The following is an 18,682-nucleotide window of genomic DNA, read 5'->3' on the forward strand; positions in this document are numbered from 1 at the left end:
TCTTATAACCAAAGGAGAAAGGAGTACGGTTATATTGGAAAAAAATTATTATTACATATAACATGACAGCCACATGTAAAAAAATTACATTTTTTACTCCCACGTGGTAGTTTTAAGCAGTTAAATTAAGTTAAAAAATTATTTATTTTTTGTTGCTGTGTAATGTATACAAGTCAATTATTTTTAATGTAGTCGTCACATCTCTGTTTCTGTAAATTTTTTTTTTGTTTGAAATGGTTGGAGCGATTTTATTAAAAAAGAAAAGAAAAAGAAAAATTCAATGAAATTATAAAAGAAAAGTAAATTCATTGAAATTTATGAAACAATATTAAAATTCAATGACACTGGCATAAGTTATCCAACAAAATTTAACACTAGATGAGAATTTTAAATTTGAAATTTGGATAGTATAATTCTTAGTGTGGAGTATTGATATTCATGGTAGCAATTTATTGGAGCTAGTGATGAAACTCTTAGCCTGTTGGTTGAGAGTTTACCCATGACCCTCGAAGTCATAGGTTCGAATTGCATTGCGTACAACTTTTGAAAACAAAAAATTTATTGGAGCTTGATTTTGGTAACTTCATTTAAGTTTTTAGCACGATTAAATTTTGGTCCAACGCTATGTGGGTTTAATTCTTTTTTCATAGTTTGTTTTTGTTTTTTACTTAAAAAAATTTGTAGAATAAAAATATTTGTCTAAGATTAAAAATAGTTGTTTATAGCTATTTTCGAGAAAAAAAACCCAACTAACTTCTATCAGTAACAATAAAAAGGAGCGGAATTACAAAATTACATTGGGGTCGACTCCTTAAATACAAAAATATAATGAAATTTTTTTATCTAACGACGGATATTATGATACTACTAATAAAATGTCCGTCTTAATTTATAAAGAGAATTTGTGACGGAATATGCCGGATGAAAGAATTAGCGACAGGCTATTTGGTTTGCTGATTTTTAATTTCAAAAAAATTCTGTGTTTTCTTAATTAATTTTTGTCTACTAACCTCTTGAATTTCTGGTTTCCAACAACAAACCATAAATATAAACGCAATTAAAGCAAACATATCATATTCCAAGCTTAATACGAGACTTGGCAGCTTCTCAAAAGAGTTCAGAACACAATGATATTTTATTTTTTCGTTAAAATATAAAAATAAATAGCAAAATAAATAGAGTATATGGAGAGAAAAATAGGAGTAAATCAGACAAATAATGAAGAGACAGTCTTAAAAAAGAAGCAACAGGCAAAAGCACAGGAAGGAACATCATGTTATTCATCATTTCTGTCCAACGTTTTCCTTCATGTGAAATTTAACATAGATGCCACCTCCACACGTGCGCACCTGCACGTGATTTCTTTTTACTTTTCCCCTAATCCCGATTTCTACGTAATAAATTACTCCATACAGAATGCCCAAATTTCAAGGTTTAAACCAAATTAAGCATCATTAATGATTTGGTTAACGTGTCTGTCAACTTCAATTAAATATGCATTCAGGTATGGAACCAACACCAGATTAATTACCCTTCCATTTCTTCTTTATCATGCAACTTATGGGATATAATCACGATTTTTTTACTTTTTCAAAAAAAAAAAACACATCCTCCAAGATCAAAGAAGAAATGAAGCCCGGTGGAAAAGATTAAGGTTTTCATTTGTGATTAAAAGATTATTAAGGTTTTTAGCTTAATTCTATCCAAGTAAACATTTATTCATATCAGTTTCTCTCCCTCTCTCAAAACTTCTATTCTTCTTCTCTTCAACTGTTTTTCAATTGATCTTCCTGTTGATTGAAATTTTCTTCTCTTTCAAATTGCAGTTTTCTATTTTAGGAGAAAAAAGGAAGATTGTCTTCCTTTTTCCTCCTTACATCGTTCTGTTTTTTTATTTTTCTTCTTTTCTTTGTTCAATAAGATTTTGTTAGATTGCATATATTTTACAGGATCTCTTAATCTGCTTCAATTGCATTTGTTGTTTATTATCTTTTCATTTGTAACTCTGTTTTAGCAAGAACAGAAATGATAGATCTTATACGTAGATCACTATATCTACGTGGTTGCAAAAGAAAGGACCGAGATTCGAAGATTCAGAGAAGTTTAAATGATGAAGATTGGATTACAAGTGCTTATCTGCAAATTTGGAGTTTCAAAAAGTACATGTTTCTGTTTGTTTTTGTTGTACTTTTAATGGTTTTTTTTGCTCATTGTAGTCAATTTTTTACCTTTATGGTTTCGGTACTAGGCATAGCCTGTACTTATATTGTTCCTTATTTTCTTGTTGTACTTTGATATTTTCTTATCTATGAAATGATGTACTTATTTTATAAAAAAAAAGATTATTAAGGTTTTTTATTTTACTAAAAATATGGACCTTTACGGAAAAAAAAAACAATGACATTAAAATTAAAATGAGATTTAACGATCTCAAAATTGAAAAAAATTACCCATATCTTTCAACAGAGTTATGACAATTGTTGCGAATTTGGTAACAGCACAACCCTAAAAAAAAAGTCAAAAAAGAAAATCTCCGAAATTACTTGTCTTTTAACAGGATTAGGACAATTGCAACGAATTTGGTAACAATGCAAACTATATAGTTGTGTTTGTAACGAAAAATAACACATGTACTCATCTGTAAATCTGTAAAATCATAGGGCGTGTATTTGAAATTAACCCTATATTTATTTATAATTTTGATTTTCAATTAGATTTTTTATATTATAATAACGGAAAAAGGGGAAACAAAAAAACGTGAAAACAAAGGAAAAGCGTAAAAACACGTCAAACGTCGTGAAAACCGTAAAAAAGAAAAAAGTGAAAAATGAAAAAAAATTGAAATAGGAAAAAAAGAGTCAAAAGGCAACGTACAAAAATCAAAACAGAAAAGTGAAAAAACACACACACAAAAAACATGAAAAAAAGTAGTGCATTTTTTCTATTTTTCGCATTTTCACATTCTTTTCTCGTTTTTTCACGCCTCTTCAGTTATTTCATTTTTCACTTTCCTTTTTCAATTTTTTACATCTGTTCACCTTTTCATGTTTTTTCGCCTTCTTATCGGTTTTAGTGTTTTCAAAGTTTTTTTATTTTCACGTTTTTTTCGTTTATCAAGTCTTTTCACGTTTTTCTTGTTGTTATCAACTTTGTTCATTTTCCACGTTTTTTCTTTTCCATGTTTTTCGCGTTTTTACCGTTTTCACGTTTTTCAAGTTTTTCACATTATTTTGTTTTTCACCTTTTTCTATTTTTCCTTTTTTGTCACCATTTTCATGTTTTTATCGTTTTCACGTTTTTCTGCCTTTTACATGATTTTTCACGTTTTCTTGTTTTTTCATTTTTCATATTTTATTTTCGCATTTTCACTCTTTTTTCTGTTTTTCATATTTTTTACCGCTTTCACATTTTTATATGGCGTATAGTTAACATGAAAAAAAAGCGAAAGAGGGAGTCGTGACAAAAAAAAAAGTTAGGAAAATGTTTTACCGTTTTAGATATAACATTTTCCTCACTTTTTTTTTCTATATATATATTCTTTCCTATTGAGATGATATTTTGTGTTAATTTATTTTTCTAAGCAAGTAAGTACTAGAAATTATTGTGGCAAACAAATAGGACCATAGTGATATTTTTTCTTGTAATGTTAATACCCATTTCATTCCTTTTTACTTAATTGTTTGCACAATGAGAAAAGTTAATTAGGTGTCGTTTGATAAAACTGAAAATTAAGTGCTGAAAAAATAAGTACTGAATTTTAAGTGTTGAATAGCATAAGTGTTTGATAAATATTAAAAAATAAGTGCTGAATATTAAAATATTAATTGAAAATGTTTAACTTAAAATTTTAAGTTAAATATTTTGACTTATCAAAATAAGTGATATGTAACTAAATAAGTACTTAATTTATTGTGGTGAAGCTCTTAGCCTAGTGGTTGAGAGCTTACCTATGCCTTGCGAGGTCATGGGTTCGAATCACATCCGGGTCTTGTGGGGATTTTTCTCTCTTTTTTAATGTAAGCGCATTGCACAAATTTTGAAAAAAAAAGTACTTAATCTATAATTTAAATTATTTTTATTGTTATTAAACAGGCCTTAGTCTTAAATTTATGATAAAATTGAATAGTTAAAACTAAATTACCCTAAAAAAACTCAAAATTATTTAAGCTTAAATCCAATTGGTTCTTTCTAAACAGTATTTAATACAATTTCTCAATCCGATAATAAGAAAATTAAATTTCGTTGAAAGTTTAAAAATAATAAATAAATGGAAGTTGGATTTTTTTAATTATTAATGATGTGGCACGCGGCATATACACATGATGATGATGTATTAAAAATTTGCCTACTTGGCACCAAATTACCATTCAGATTCAGAGCCATCTCGCTGTCTTTGTTTCGTTTTTTTTCCGAGTGTTACGATTGAGCTTTACTATCAGTTTGAGCTTTTAATTCAAACGATTCCATGATATGGTATCAGAGTTTCTTCTACTAAACGGTCGAGGGTTCGATATTATCAGGTCTCAAATTACTCTATTCTACTTTCGATTCGTCAAAAGGTTTAAGGAAATTCTGTAATTTCATTTGATTTCTTGTAATTTGAGATTTATAATATTTTCCATTCTTTTAATTATTGTATTCCTATTTCATTGTCTTTTTGAACTTATAATTTGCTAACGATCTTAAGACAGAATGTAGTTTCTTATTTTCCAAAGAGACGTAAATGAATACCTTGATTAAATTACCTCGACAAACGATATATAATTTCGAACTTTTGAACGAGAAAATTATATTAGGATAGGTTGAACTAATTATTAAATATAAACAAAATTTATTTTTGTTTAATTTGTTTGTTTTCTGTTTTTTTTAAACAGATAATATTTTATGATTTTAACTTGGTCTGTTTAAATTTTAGAAAAGAAATAATGGTTGAGATAGGAGATAAATCTGATTCTAAGTCCAAAGAGAACAAGGTCACTCTAAAGTCTACTCACTTACCAATACCAGTGGCAATGTCTATCAACCACATTAAAAGGCCTGAAAAGTTCACCGGTGTGAATTCTAAAACATGGCAACAGAAAACGTTGTTTTACCTAACCATGCTCAACTTGACAAAATGTCTAATGGATAATCCTCATGTTATCAAATAGAATGAGGCAGATGATGCTACTGCTTTAATGCAATTGACGCATGCAACCATTATGCCTTCCTTTTATATAACTATATTTTAAATAGGTTGACTGAAGCATTTTAGAGTGTTTATGAAGTTAAGCAAACAATAAATGAAGTTTCGAAATCTTTGAACATAAATATACATCAGAGGATGCACGTGGTAAGAAATTCTTAGTCGGGAAATTCCAGAATTTTACTATGGTAGATTCTATGAAAGTTGTAAGTCAGCTGCATGAATTACAACTCATTATCCACGTGATTCATGTTGAACGTATGACAATTAGTGAATCTTTTCAAGTGTTTACAATTATAGAAAAATTACCATCTGGATGGAAAGATTCCAAAAATTACTTAAGCATAAACGAAAGGAAATGACTGTTGAAAAACTTATTGTCAGACTCCAAATTGTAGAAGACAATAGAGACACGGAGAAAAAAAAAATCTCCAATGTGGCCAATCAATCTGTGGTTGGAGCAAATATGCTAGAGGTTAGAAAAACTCCAAGAAAGGAAACAACCTCAAGGGTGGCATTTCCAAGAAGCCAAAATTTAATGAAAATTGCTACAATTATAACAAGATGACCATAAGTCATCTGATTAGAGGCTATTGAAAAGGGTAAATCCACATAAAGCAAAGCTATGAAAAATATTGCACAAGATGTGTTTGACATCAATCTGTGTTGTGATCTCATAAGTCAACATGATTGATTTCAAAAGGGAGTAGTGACTGGATACCAATACCACATGTCACATTTATTGTGACAGTGAGTCATTTATTGAACTAACTCCTAAGAATGGAGAGAAGCTCTTTTTAGGCAATTATGCTATCTCTATAATCAAAGTGACCATATCTGTAATTCTGAAGATGACTTCTGGGAAATAAGTGAAACTACAAAACGTATTGTTTATGCCTAATATTCGAAAGAAACCTAGTTTTAGGAAAATATTTAGCGTTCACGTAAAATGGTTTTTGAATATGAAAAGTTTGTGCTATCAAAGGGTGGAATATATGTGAGAAAGGGTTATGTATCCATAGAAATTCAATGCAATTTCTTCTAAGTCACTGTAATGAATATTAATAAAAATAACATTTCTTTTGTTTATTAAGTCATTTAATTTATGTCACAATGACTTATACATGTTAAGTAAGACGCGTTGTGTAATTAATTAATTTAAAACATATCCATTCATTCCAAATTCATTATAAACATAAATGTGAAATTAAATTAACAAGGTCTTCATTCCATCCATACAGTGGAAATAAAAACAGAACTATTTAATCTAATACATAGTGATATTTGTGACTTAAAGTTTATTCACCACATAGACAGAACCATCAGGCAAGAATACTCTTTTACTAATTGAAAGTTTTCTAATGTTTTTCATACTTGCAAGTGTAGTACTTATTCGTTGTTGCACCGATGTCAACTATCCAAGAATCGGAAATAATAGTGTTCGAATACTGACATGCACGAGTTGTTCTTGCAAAAGCAGTAAAATCAATAGGAGGGAATATCATCTGCAACAATCTTAGATTCCCCACATTGAGGAATGAATATCATCTGCAACAATTTTAGATTCACCATGAACTTTTCTTTATATCATCAGCTACATATTCTGATTAAAACGACAATTTTCTGTTTCTGAGTCTGAATCTGAAGAGGCATTTAATCATGACTCAAATTAGCTAGTGCTGTAAGAGCATGACCTATAACTCTTCTCCCTTAAACCACTTTGGATATCCTTTCAATGTAAAGCATTCAAACTTCTCATGTCCACCTTTATGGCAGTAAGTATAAAACTTATCATCCTTATGCTTAGAAGGTTGATCCTTCTTTCTTCATTTTGAGGTTATAGAAACATGATTAACCCGAAATTTGGCATTTGCTGCAGGTGAAGCATTAGCAAATTCACTTTGTATCTCAGTAGTAACATCTCGTTGTTTTTCAATTAGCAAAAACATCAAATAATTTCTGTTGACCGAAGGCAATGGATCCATTAACAATATTTGATCACGAATGTGATTGAACTCTCGATTCAATCCAAACAAGAATTGCATCGAATGTTCCTCCTGAGCTAACTTTCGCGATTCTCCACAAGTACATGACATATTCGACTTAAGTTCTGCAAACTCAACCCACATTTGCTTGATTTTATTAGAGAAATCAACCGTAAAGATGAGTGGTCCATTGCTCTCTTCATTGCTCTCTTCATACCGCTGGTCTATTTCTTTCCGTAACTCTTGGCATGATGGAGCAAAAAGGAATACATCAGTTAATTCCTTTCTCAAGGAATTAATTATCCATAAGAACACCATATCATCTTTCTCCTTCCATTGTGCATATTTTGTGAACTCAATGTTTATCGAAGCTTTTTTTTAGAATGAAATTCGTCTTGCGTTTAGCGCTCACGCCGACATGAGATTAAATTCTTGCCCATTCTCCTTTTTCCAGATTTGAGTCGAAATTTTCAACTGATTCATATAATTCAACTAAATCAATAGATTCTTCTTCATCTATTTCTCCTTGCATTTTTAGAACTTATGCGTAGTTCTTTCTTTTCATAATCTATCAAAATTTGAGAAGCACCATACACAAGCTTTCAACCAGTCTCTGATACCATCATAAACAGAGGAAGGAGAACGCATTTTAATTAGAAATCAAAAGTGACCATTACATCCCTTTTATAATGACATCAACATGTTGATGTTGTAAGAGTGTGATGACTCGGCAGGACACAAAAGACTAAAAGGTCCTTACAAAGAACAGAAATAACAGTATGTAAATAAAATATCGAAATACATCCCTATACTTTTTTAACCTTCAACAGATCTCTAGATTTCGTGGAATATGAAAGAAGGAAACATACAATTGGAACCTAACTTATTTTGTCCTCATTCTCAACTATTACTTAACTTACACAACTTGCAGAATATTAAACGAAAGAATTGATAAACCCCATAACTTTATGAGTGACGTTTAATTAGCGAAATGTAAAAGAATAAAATTTTGGTAAACTGAAAAAATAAGATACACATAACAAGTGAATATGCAGAGCAATATAACAAATAAAGACATGTAAAACACCAGTTTCTTCCAAATCAGAAATGCAACCTGTTTCTAAATTCCATCATAAACTTTCTTTCCAACAATCAACCTGCTTTTTACAGATGAATTGAGTATTTACCATTTGCGAGAACCATACACACTATTTTCAAATTGCAAAAACATAATTTCCCAAATCCAAATGCCTTTATATTGACTATATGGTCGCGGAGACCACTCGGAACAAACACAATTTCAATGTTTAGGCTCCACAAATACAACGAGTTTAAAATACAAGCCGCCACTAATAGAACCTCACATCCTCCTTATTCCATGAGGAACAAGAAAATTATGCAAATTAGAAGAAATTCAACTTAAGTGTATAGTATGTTATTTGAATTTTTTTTTCTCAAAGAATTCCGAGCCGAAGAATTGAAGGATCAGGAGATGTTACCAGCAGTTATTTCCATATTTTCACGCATTTATCATGACTTGCAGATGCAACCATCCCTGTAACCGATGCTTGTGCTAACGCTGATATTACACCCTCGTGAGCAGGAATTGTCATACACTTATTCTCTGCCATGTTCCATAGCTCCAGTGACTTGAACAAAGCAGCAGTAAAGGGAAGAAGAAACATAAAATCAAATCAGCATTCTATAAAATGCACAAGTGTATGACACAAGGTCATATACACCATCGTCTCCATAATACCATCTGATACATTTGAACTTATAAATACTATTGTAACCATATAAAAGGAAAATAACACACCTGGTAACCTCCAATGACCAATAGAGTGGAATAGCTTGGATGGAAAATGCATGAATGGAACTTGTTTCCACTGGAGGTAAGATCGTGAACACACTCTCCAGAGGACAATGACCACACTCGAACAGATTCTAGACTGACTGTTGCCAAGTAATCTCCATTTGCATCCCAACATAAAGAGTGAACCTCAGTTGCGTGACCCTAAAAATGGACCGAAACATGGATCATGCAACACACAGGCAAGCACATATATGTGTAAGAAATTTTCTTGTTTATTTTAAGGGTAAAGTCCAAAAAAAAAAAACATGTGCTTTCAGGTATTGTCAAACCTGGTACCTTGAATTTTTTTTTGTCCAAAGGGTGACTGACCCTTTTCATTTTGCTAAAAGAGATGACTGGGGTTTTTCGTTTTACTAAAAACAAGGATCTTAAAATTAAAATGAGTGTTGACGACCTCATTTTTATAGTGTCAAACTAAAAGATCCTCTTTCACCGTATGGACAAATTTTGTTTTCAGGTACCAGTTTGACAATACATGGAAGCACGTTTTTTTTGGAATTTACCCTTATTTTAATTATCAGATTTAAAACTCATACTTGTAATGAGAGTGTCTGCCTGTCGGTCTCAACATCAAAGATGGACACAACATTCTCTGCTGCTGCAGCTAGTAGATGCCCAATTCTTGGCTGAAACCTAACTTGCGCTGTACCTCCCTGCCCCACCAAACAATCGAGATTTAGAAAAAAAAATAAAAAAAAATAAAAAAACTCAAGCTGCTCAGAAATTCAGAATAAAAGTTATGTAGTAGAAAGAGTCTCAAGGCTAGCCTTGGATATGCGGGTGCATGAGTGATTGATGTTCCAGAAGCGAATCTCGTTGTTACCATCACAGGAGCAGAAAAGGTCATTCTTCTTAGGGTGGAAGTCAAGAGACATCACATGGGATGTATGACCATTATATGTCTGCAAGGAATACCTTGGCTGCAAGAACAAGCTGCATTTAGAACCTAAAATGCATAATCCAAACACAAACTGATATAGGGTTATGCGTCGATCCAAATAGTGCTTGATTTTGGTGCCTGAAATTAGAGCCTAAAATCTGCAGACCGAAATAACAAGTGACTCATAGGATTGATCTGTCAACAAAATTTTGATACCAAAGACTTTTACAGCTTTCAGATACAGCAAAGAATCTGTTCTTATTTCCATAACTTCAGCATATTTTAGAAAATTCATAATTTGTTTAACTTATTTTTGGCTCACTATCCAGGAGTACAGGAAAAACATTAAACAAGGCCACCAAGGGAAGAAAGAGATATGGTAAAAACCAAGACAACAAATCAAGCAGCATAAAGTGAACATAACAGAATTAGGAGGCGGGGGTATGGGATGATGAAAAAAGAACAGACCTACTACACTTGTTATTTCTTCCAATTGAAGTAGTATGTGGACTGGCGAATGGATGAGTTTTCCATAAGAAAACAATGAATAGAAAACTTACATCAGCAGCATCCCACAGTCGAATAGTTGTATCAAATGAAGATGTTGCTAGCTGGGTAGTATTTGGTCTGAACCGAACATCAGTAACTATATGGTTATGGTCTTCCACAGAGCATTCTGTTTGCAGAGTGTCCATGTTCCAAAGCACAACCTACTGACATGAAAAAATACCCATCCACACTATCACTTACCAACGAGAAATCAACCATAAAAAACTGAACTTTTGCTAATTGCAAGGAAACAAAATGGACTTCTCCCCATTGGAACAAATTAAAAAAACTGTACATTAGTATATTTTCCAATAAATTTAACAAGAAAAATAGAAAGTTTTGCTTCGTGATAATAACTATTTAATGTTCCATTACAAGCTTGGGACAGCAGAACACATAAATGCTCAATAGCATCCAAATTTTGTTTATTAAGCATGCACAAATAGGATATTCACATTATTTTTATATCTTGATAATTTTAATATGATCAGCCATATGGATCTTCACATCTTTTATGGTTTCTTTAATACGTGCTTGATTCTGAATTCAACGAACATTGTGACAATCTAAATAAGGATGATCTGTCTCCAACATAGGTCGGAAGCTATAACAATTATTTTCTACATCAACACATTCAAGCATGCTTTTAGAATAAAATGGAACAAAATTGAGATGGACATGTATCATATGTCATATCAGCGTCAAAAAAACCTAAATATGGATGCATCAATTAGTTGAAATGACAACCAGTTAACTAGAGCAGCCAAAACACCTAAAAGCTGGTAAGTTGATGAAATATTGATATATACTAAAACTATAATAACCTAAGGAACTGATTTTGGAGCATAGTAAATCAGTTAAAAAGAAAAGGATAAGCAGATTTGGATGTGTTTTATAACCTCCTCACACCTCTAAACATAATGGAGGTGCTTTATTGCAATTTAACTTAGATTTCAATTCATGCAACCAGTAAAATCTAGCGGCCAAAATTCTCTGAAGTCACATTCTCTCTACATTAAATTAATTCTTGTTGATTAACTGTACCTTCTTGTCATGCCCAGAACTGGCCAACAACTTCCCATCTGTAGAGAAATGACAGCAAACAACTTTGCCACTGCTTTTACATATAGAACCAACTTCATTGAAGGAGAAACCTGGGATGAAGAGAAAATGTACATTGTTAAGGTCAATTTGAACAAGTTGAATACAAAGAAGACTGACTTTCTGCTCACCCTTGGAAGCTTCCGCAGCCTGCTCAGAAGGATTCCTTTTCAACGTGCTAAACAAATCCCTTCCATCATTATCATCGTGCGTCAGAAAAGATTCAACATTGTCATCTAAGGAGCCTACATCTCCAAAATGTTCAATGTCATCCTGCAATTAAATATGAAACCGGAAGCTCATATTCAAGAAATTTAGGACATGCAGCTTTTAAGCAGTAACTTTGAGGCACATTAATAGTATAACAGTTTCTGTGTGTGCCTATACACACATGACAAACGCAAACATGCTAAGCAGAGGTGGAACCAGAATTTATGTTTTAGTAGGGGGCAAAGCTAAATGGTAGAAAGGATTAATATGAAAATTTGTCGAGACACAAAGGCAAAGAAAAATACAAAACGTCAAAATTCAAAGTTGAATGGCAAGCTGATATGAATCAAATTTTATGTGGATATACCTGGTCCTTAAGAAGAACATAGAAAATTGTGAGGCCAGAAGCAATTTTCTGAAGAACTAAAAAACCTTAAAGTTTATGTGCAAATTTTTAATTTTACTAAGGTTTGGGGTTGCCATGTGTAGATACAACATGGGACGTCATGGACTTTGTAAGACACCAAGTAGGTCAGCCTTGCAACCAAGTACTAGAAAAATAATATTTACCACGGATATCAACATTTCCAGTAATCAGTGAAAGGTGACCACGAGGGTAAAAGCACCTTATCAGAAGTGCAGACAGCATTTTGACTAAATTCTTTTGGACACGTATAAACAGTTAATAACATTTGTAAGCAATGGACAAGGTTGTCTTCAGAAAGTAGGTATCTGCGGTGAGATTTCATTTTGTGAAGCCCTAAAGCTTAAATGATAAGCTGCAAAAGCCGAAATGGTGAATGAGTCTATGAACTACAGGTTGCATGTGTCCTCTTTTAATTTTCCAGCCTATTCAGCATCTGATCTGTTAGGACTTCAAGTGCGTACCAGCTGGTTCGTAGATGATGCAAGAGCACCTGTTCCATCACCACCATACATCATCATCCCTTTCGACATGTTATTGACATGCTGCAGATTTCCAGCCATGGAAATTCCATCACCAGGAGTGTGAGTTGATGGAGTTGATGGTTGAGAATTAGAAGGGCCTACAGTGTTTGCAGTACCAGTACTATTAGCAGGACCAGATGATGAAGGACCTTTCCTTTTTCGATTATTCTGTTACACCAGAAAACTGCAATCGTCAATCACTAGTTTTACAATAGGAAAATACATTTCACTTTAATTCATATATTTAAAAAGTCAGCTGGAAGGAATAAACATGCATAAGACTTTCAAGTATCAAAGCTCATTAAGGAAATAAGAGGAATAAATGTCACATCATCACATCAACTGCGATAGAGACAACCTGCACTTGTTGTGATTGCAGAGGATCTTGTTGTTGAGAAGATGACTGTTGCAACTGTGACACGTTCATCTGCTGGAAAGAATAGTGCAATGAACTCTTAATCCAAATAAAGATACATGATATGATAAACATATGATGAACCTTTAGATAATATAAATGGTTTTAGGAACAAAAAGATTGTACCTTGGATGAAGTTGAGTGCATGGGAGAACCAATAGATCCATCATTTGCATTTTGTTGTCCATCTTTGGATTGCAAACTGCCTCTCGGCATACCCCTAAACTTTCGTGAATCCATATCTCCATAGATTGGTGAACTAGCAAGATTACCTTGTGCTTGAACCTGTGCCAAGAGCTGTTGCTGTTGTTGTGGCAAAAGCTGAAATTGACTTGCACCATGTAAAAGAGGCCTTTGAACTTGTGCACCCAAATTTGGTCGAATTTGATCAATACCCTGTATAACACGACAATACCCTTCATTATGAACAAGATAACCAAGGATAATCAACCTTCAAGGTAAATTTCATAGGACAAATGAATTTCACAAAACTTACTGTTAAGGGCCACCCTTTTAATGGAAGACTGCCAACTCCTGGGTTCAATCCTGAAGTTGAATGAGCCAAAGTGAATTAAAACATATATGTATATTGCATTTTTAATTACTTAGAAGAAAAACAAATTCTGTAAGTAAAAAAAGGAAATAATAGCAGTTAGATACCGCACTATTTTCTTGAGTAGAAATTTGAGAAAAAAACATATATACCTTTAGAAAAGCCATATCGGACACATGTTCTCATTAGGTTATACACACATGAAATGAAACATCTGAATGGGAATTTTATGCCAGCAACTCATCTAGCTCTTGTTAAAACAAAGAATATTCCTTAATATTCCTCGTAGCCATTTCTTCTATTTTGTTTTTAACAGCTTTCTTCTTACATCATTTTATGTCTATTTTAAGTTCCTCGAACAAACTACCAATGAAAAAATTTCTTTTTTCTCAATGCAACTCGTTACAGAGTTAATTTTTCACTTATTTGAATTCCCAAATTTCCTTATTGTCAAATCTGCACATCAAACTTTCCTTCTTTCATAAGTTATCAATGCTTCAAGGGGGTTAGACCAGTTTATGATTCTGTTAGAATCAATATCACATATTCCATAGCCAAAAGAAGACAATCATATAGCCATTTTCCATTTCTCCAACAGAATACCATGTAGTTTACCTGCATTTCCCATTCCAGGCTTTGACTGCATAATCCCCTGCCCGTAAATTGAAGAAGGATCAATAGGCAGGGATCTTTGAGTGGCACCCAAGTTCACTTCAGTTTTGATATCCTGAAAATAGAAGCAACAACCATTCAATAAACAAGACGTGAGAACTGGTAGGAAATGTAGGAACATCTTGTCTAAGTAGTTACAGTGGTCTGCTGAGTTCGTGCCTGGATTTGCTGCAATGCTGCAGTTATGCTCCCAGAATTGCCTTGCACCAATTGGCTGTGTCAGCACGAAGAAAGTCAACACGTGCAGAAGTAGGAAACAATCAGACTAACAATAAAGCTAGTTGTTAAATCATGACTAAATTTACCTAGGATGATTTGTTCCTGGTTTGAGTATAGGCATCCTAGCATCAAGGAGGGGTTGTGATGTTTCAGAATCCATTTGATTAGAGTGTTTCATACGTTCCTCATACATTTTTGCTGCCATCGCACTTGCATTTGATTGCCCCAGCACTCCTTCAGAACCAACAGCATTTACTGTACCACTAAGAGTTGGATTACTAGCACCTCTCTGTTGTAATTGCACTTGACGCATCATCTGCAATTGCTGCATCTGCAGCTGTTGTTGCTCCTTTGCTTTGATTTGTTGTGCCTATTATCAATGTCAGAATAGACTAAATAAAAAATGAGCATAAGATGCATGCTGAGGAAGCCACAAGCCACCAAGATATGTATAGAAATGTCAGAAGCCACCTCTATATATGCAGCAGCAGCCTCAGAATGCTTCTCATTTGTCCTTGCAATAAAAATGTCCCAGAAGACAGACCACCATTCGAAAAGGAATCCTCCAGGAGCATCGATTGCTGCATATTCGAACAAGTAATTCTATTCTTCCTTAATTTGATCATTCCCTTATATATCTTTAAGTCTCAATTAAAATCAAGATATCAAATTTATTTAAAAGCAAAGCAATTTGTGACTAAATTCAAAAGAATCGTTAATTTGTAAAAGCATCCTTGTCGGGATCTCAGTATCAAGATATACCAAAAATTGCTTTCCGATCAATATTGTCAGCCAAAAAGTGGATTAAAGCCCATAATCTGCAATTGCATAATTTACCTACTGGATCTGGGGCTACTTTCCCTTCAGTCATAAAGGACTTTGCGGTGGCATGCAATTTCTTCTTCACCAAATAATCGTATATGTATACATCAAGCCTACCAGACACCCAAAACACACCAAAATTTCAATTTATCTCATAAAAATAAGAAAACTAGAACAAACACAAAATAAAATACGAAAATTGAAAAGAAGAAAAGGGCCTACATTTTGTCAGCTTCCCAATTACTCTGTGCCATGGTTTCAGCTCAAAAAATCACAGACCAAGGCCGCCAATGTCCTAAAAGCTTTAAAATAACAAAAAGAAAACCTTTATCAATTTCGAAAAACCGAATTTCATCCAAGTAAACTAGAATTCAAATTATTGACTCACTCAATTGCAAGCTGCTATCAAATTACATTCACAACAAAATCAAATTATGACAAACCTTTAGGTTCGATATTTTTTGACGGATCAAAATCTGGCATTACCAGTCTTGGGCTCCGTACAATAGCACGATCTCCATTGTTCAAAGCATTGTCTCTGAATATACGAACAAAAGTAAATTAAACAAAGTCTGACAATAATCTAAGAACTAACAGAAAAAATCCTTGATTACGATAGCACCAGGCATTACCATGCTTTGAGAATATATACCTAGTAAAATTGGGGTTTCCCGATCACCGAGCTAACAAGGAAGTTTTCTTAACAGAGGAGAGGAGAAGAAAGAAAATGAGAGTTCGAATGGATCCAGAGCTGACCAGCTGAGGTTTGGAAGTAGAAGCTGAGGTTTGGTGTCCAAAGCTAATAGATTTCCTCGATTCATGCCACGTGTTGGAAATTGTTTATTATAGGCCGTTGGATTAATCAGGTAAGAGACTCGTCGGTCTTGCATGGATTGGTCACGTGGACTAAAGCGGAAAAGAAAGGACGATTGATTTTGCCACGTGACGTGAGTTTTCTACTTATAAAGGGTTATGAATAACCGAACCGAGTTCCGGACTTAGGATTCAGGTTTGGATTATAGTTATAATTTCTTTTATCTTATTTTAAAATATATAATAATCAGATAGTTATTGGAATTATTTCAAATTAAAATGAGATGGATCGATGGATCGATGTGTTCTCCAAACTTCTTTCATAATCCTTTTGTCAACATCTTGATACAAAAATGTATAAAAAAGGAAAAATTCATTTTTTTTAAAGAAAATAAAAAAATAATAATTCATTAAACATGGGTAAATTACACTCATGGTCACTGAACATTACCCATTTTAATATTGTGCCACAGAACTTTAATTCTTAACGGTATAGTCATTGGAATATATATTTTTTAACACCGATGTTCACCCAACATCTCAAAACAACCATTGATGGGCCAAAATAAAAAAATTGAAGAGTTAATGATATTTTAATGAACTTTAATTTTTGAAAATTTTCATTTTGAGGTCATTTAGTGATTGCTTGGTTAGGAGAGATATTGCATTTTTAGAGAGAGAATGCTAAAAAAAAAGATTTTGGAAAATAAAAAATTTATTTTCATGGTAAATGCCGTTCTGAAAAAACTTTAATTTTTTAATATTTTCATTTTAAGGTCATTAATGGGCATTTTGAAGAGTTAATTAAAGTTGAATGATCATCGGTGTTAAAAAGTATATAATTCAATGTTCATACGATTAAAGTTCACTACTCCGATGGCTCCTTCTGTAAAGAAAAAGGAGCTGTTGGGATGGTTAGGGTTATCCCAAATGATAAGGGGAGCTGGATGCATGGTTTTGTGATTTAAATCAATTTCGAATTAAAAGTCCTTTACATAAGAGGTCCTAAGCGTACGCCTAATCTGACTCTCCTTAGAGGCACTGATGCAAACTTTCAAAATGGATTAAGTTGGGTTTAGGAGTTGATACTTTAAACTTTTAAAAGGAGGTGAAATACAAAGGGTAAAGTATAAAAAAAAATAAAATAATAATAAATAAATAAATAAAAAAACTCTTGTACTTTCACATATTGTCAAATTGGTATATGAATTTTTTTGTCCAAAATGTGACGGATTCTTTTTATTTTGTCAAGAAGATGACTGACGTTTTTCATTTTAATAAAATAAGGATCTTAAAATTAAAATGAGCATTAACGATTTTAAAATTGAAAAATTCAAAAACTTGTTTAATTTTTTAACTCTTTAATTTTGAGGTCATTTATGTGTTATTTGGTAAAGAGAGAAAACTCCAAAAATAATGATTTTGAAAAATAAAAATTTTGGTTTTATAGTAAATGTGGTACTGAACAACTTTAATTCTTGAAAATTTTCATTTTGAAATTGTTAACGATCATTTTATAGTGTTAAACTAAAAGATCCGCGTTTTAGCAAAACGAAAAGGCTGAGTCATCTCTTGGAATTTGCATCACACTTTTTAAAAAGCTTGACACAAATGCTTCAATCATTTGCATCGAGCCTTTCAAAGAACAATACAAATACTTCAATCATTTACGTCTCCTATCAGCAAAAGAAACCCATTTGCATCAACCAAAAGGTCAATACAAATGGCCCTAAATGACCGACGCAAATGGTCATTTTTTCACTAGTGAGATTTGGGGTGAAAAATCACCACAAATTCGTGACAAAGCTAAGAAATCCGAATTGGAGAGCGAAATTTTGATTTTCGAATTTTAGCTCGGGGAGGACTACATATATGTGGTTTTGATTGGGTCCTCCCCATTAGTCCATAGGACCGCATATATACGGTTCCGTGGATGATCTGTTGCACAGAACCGTGTATACAGTGTCCTAATGGGCCCGTGTGGACGAATCATGGAACTAGGTATACGCGGTCCAAAAGGCCACGAGACGAGTCCGGGATGGGCCTTTGTGTGTCCCGAGAATTTCTACGAGTTGTATCTTAATCCTAAAGTGATCAAAGCTTGGGTTTATCTCAAATTTTTAATAAACCTAACTTGTTTGTTACGACTCCAAATCCAATCTAATCAGTTGTATTAGAACACTTTTTACGAGAAATAAACATTTCAAAGATACTTGGGTCTTAACTAGATTCTGATGGAAAAGTTGACTTTTGGGAACGTCTTATTTTTGACCAAAACTTCCCCAAAGTATAACTTTCTCGTTATGCCTTTGAATTGGGCACGGTTAGTTGCGTTTGGAAGCTCTCGACACATATTACACATTTCGTAAATATTTGAGACCTAATTTTAATCCGATCGATAATTACAAACTCTTGACTTGATTGTGGTTGACCGATTTCTAGACTTTTAAAACT

At 33.0% G+C, this 18,682-nt stretch overlaps 1 protein-coding gene across 4 annotated transcripts; it reads right to left on the reverse strand.

Annotated features, from left to right (window-relative positions):
- Window positions 1-8,274: 8,274 nt before the first annotated feature.
- LOC136219380 (transcriptional corepressor LEUNIG_HOMOLOG) lies at window positions 8,275-16,179 on the reverse strand. 4 transcript variants are annotated; one of them, XM_066006775.1, is made up of 19 exons: window positions 16,068-16,179; window positions 15,859-15,953; window positions 15,638-15,717; window positions 15,431-15,528; window positions 15,065-15,174; window positions 14,680-14,963; window positions 14,534-14,588; window positions 14,318-14,429; window positions 13,646-13,695; window positions 13,276-13,545; window positions 13,093-13,164; window positions 12,675-12,902; window positions 11,708-11,849; window positions 11,520-11,629; window positions 10,487-10,636; window positions 9,814-9,966; window positions 9,583-9,699; window positions 8,990-9,187; window positions 8,275-8,819 (listed from the first exon to the last, which is right to left on the reverse strand). In XM_066006775.1, exons 3-19 carry the CDS (start codon window positions 15,667-15,669, stop codon window positions 8,676-8,678), a joined length of 2,325 nt encoding a protein of 774 aa, XP_065862847.1. In that variant the 5' UTR covers window positions 15,670-15,717; window positions 15,859-15,953; window positions 16,068-16,179; the 3' UTR covers window positions 8,275-8,675. The 4 variants fall into 4 exon arrangements, with proteins under 4 accessions (XP_065862847.1, XP_065862846.1, XP_065862844.1 ...); XM_066006774.1 differs by having other exon boundaries at window positions 13,093-13,161; window positions 14,513-14,588; XM_066006772.1 differs by having other exon boundaries at window positions 14,513-14,588.
- Between the last annotated feature and the right edge of the window lie 2,503 nt (window positions 16,180-18,682).

Source organism: Euphorbia lathyris, chromosome 2 (assembly GCF_963576675.1).
Source record: "Euphorbia lathyris chromosome 2, ddEupLath1.1, whole genome shotgun sequence".
In the NCBI taxonomy this organism is placed as follows: Eukaryota; Viridiplantae; Streptophyta; class Magnoliopsida; order Malpighiales; family Euphorbiaceae; genus Euphorbia; species Euphorbia lathyris.

Excerpts from the sequence above, each read along its gene's own strand:
- LOC136219380 (XM_066006772.1), bottom strand. The coding sequence starts at position 15,669 with ATGGCACAGAGTAATTGGGAAGCTGACAAAAT. Across the intron at positions 9,700-9,813 it reads CATGCACCCGCATATCCAAG|GGAGGTACAGCGCAAGTTAG; the intron begins GCTAGCCTTGAG and ends TTGGTGGGGCAG. Across the intron at positions 8,820-8,989 it reads TGGTCATTGGAGGTTACCAG|TCACTGGAGCTATGGAACAT; the intron begins GTGTGTTATTTT and ends GCTTTGTTCAAG.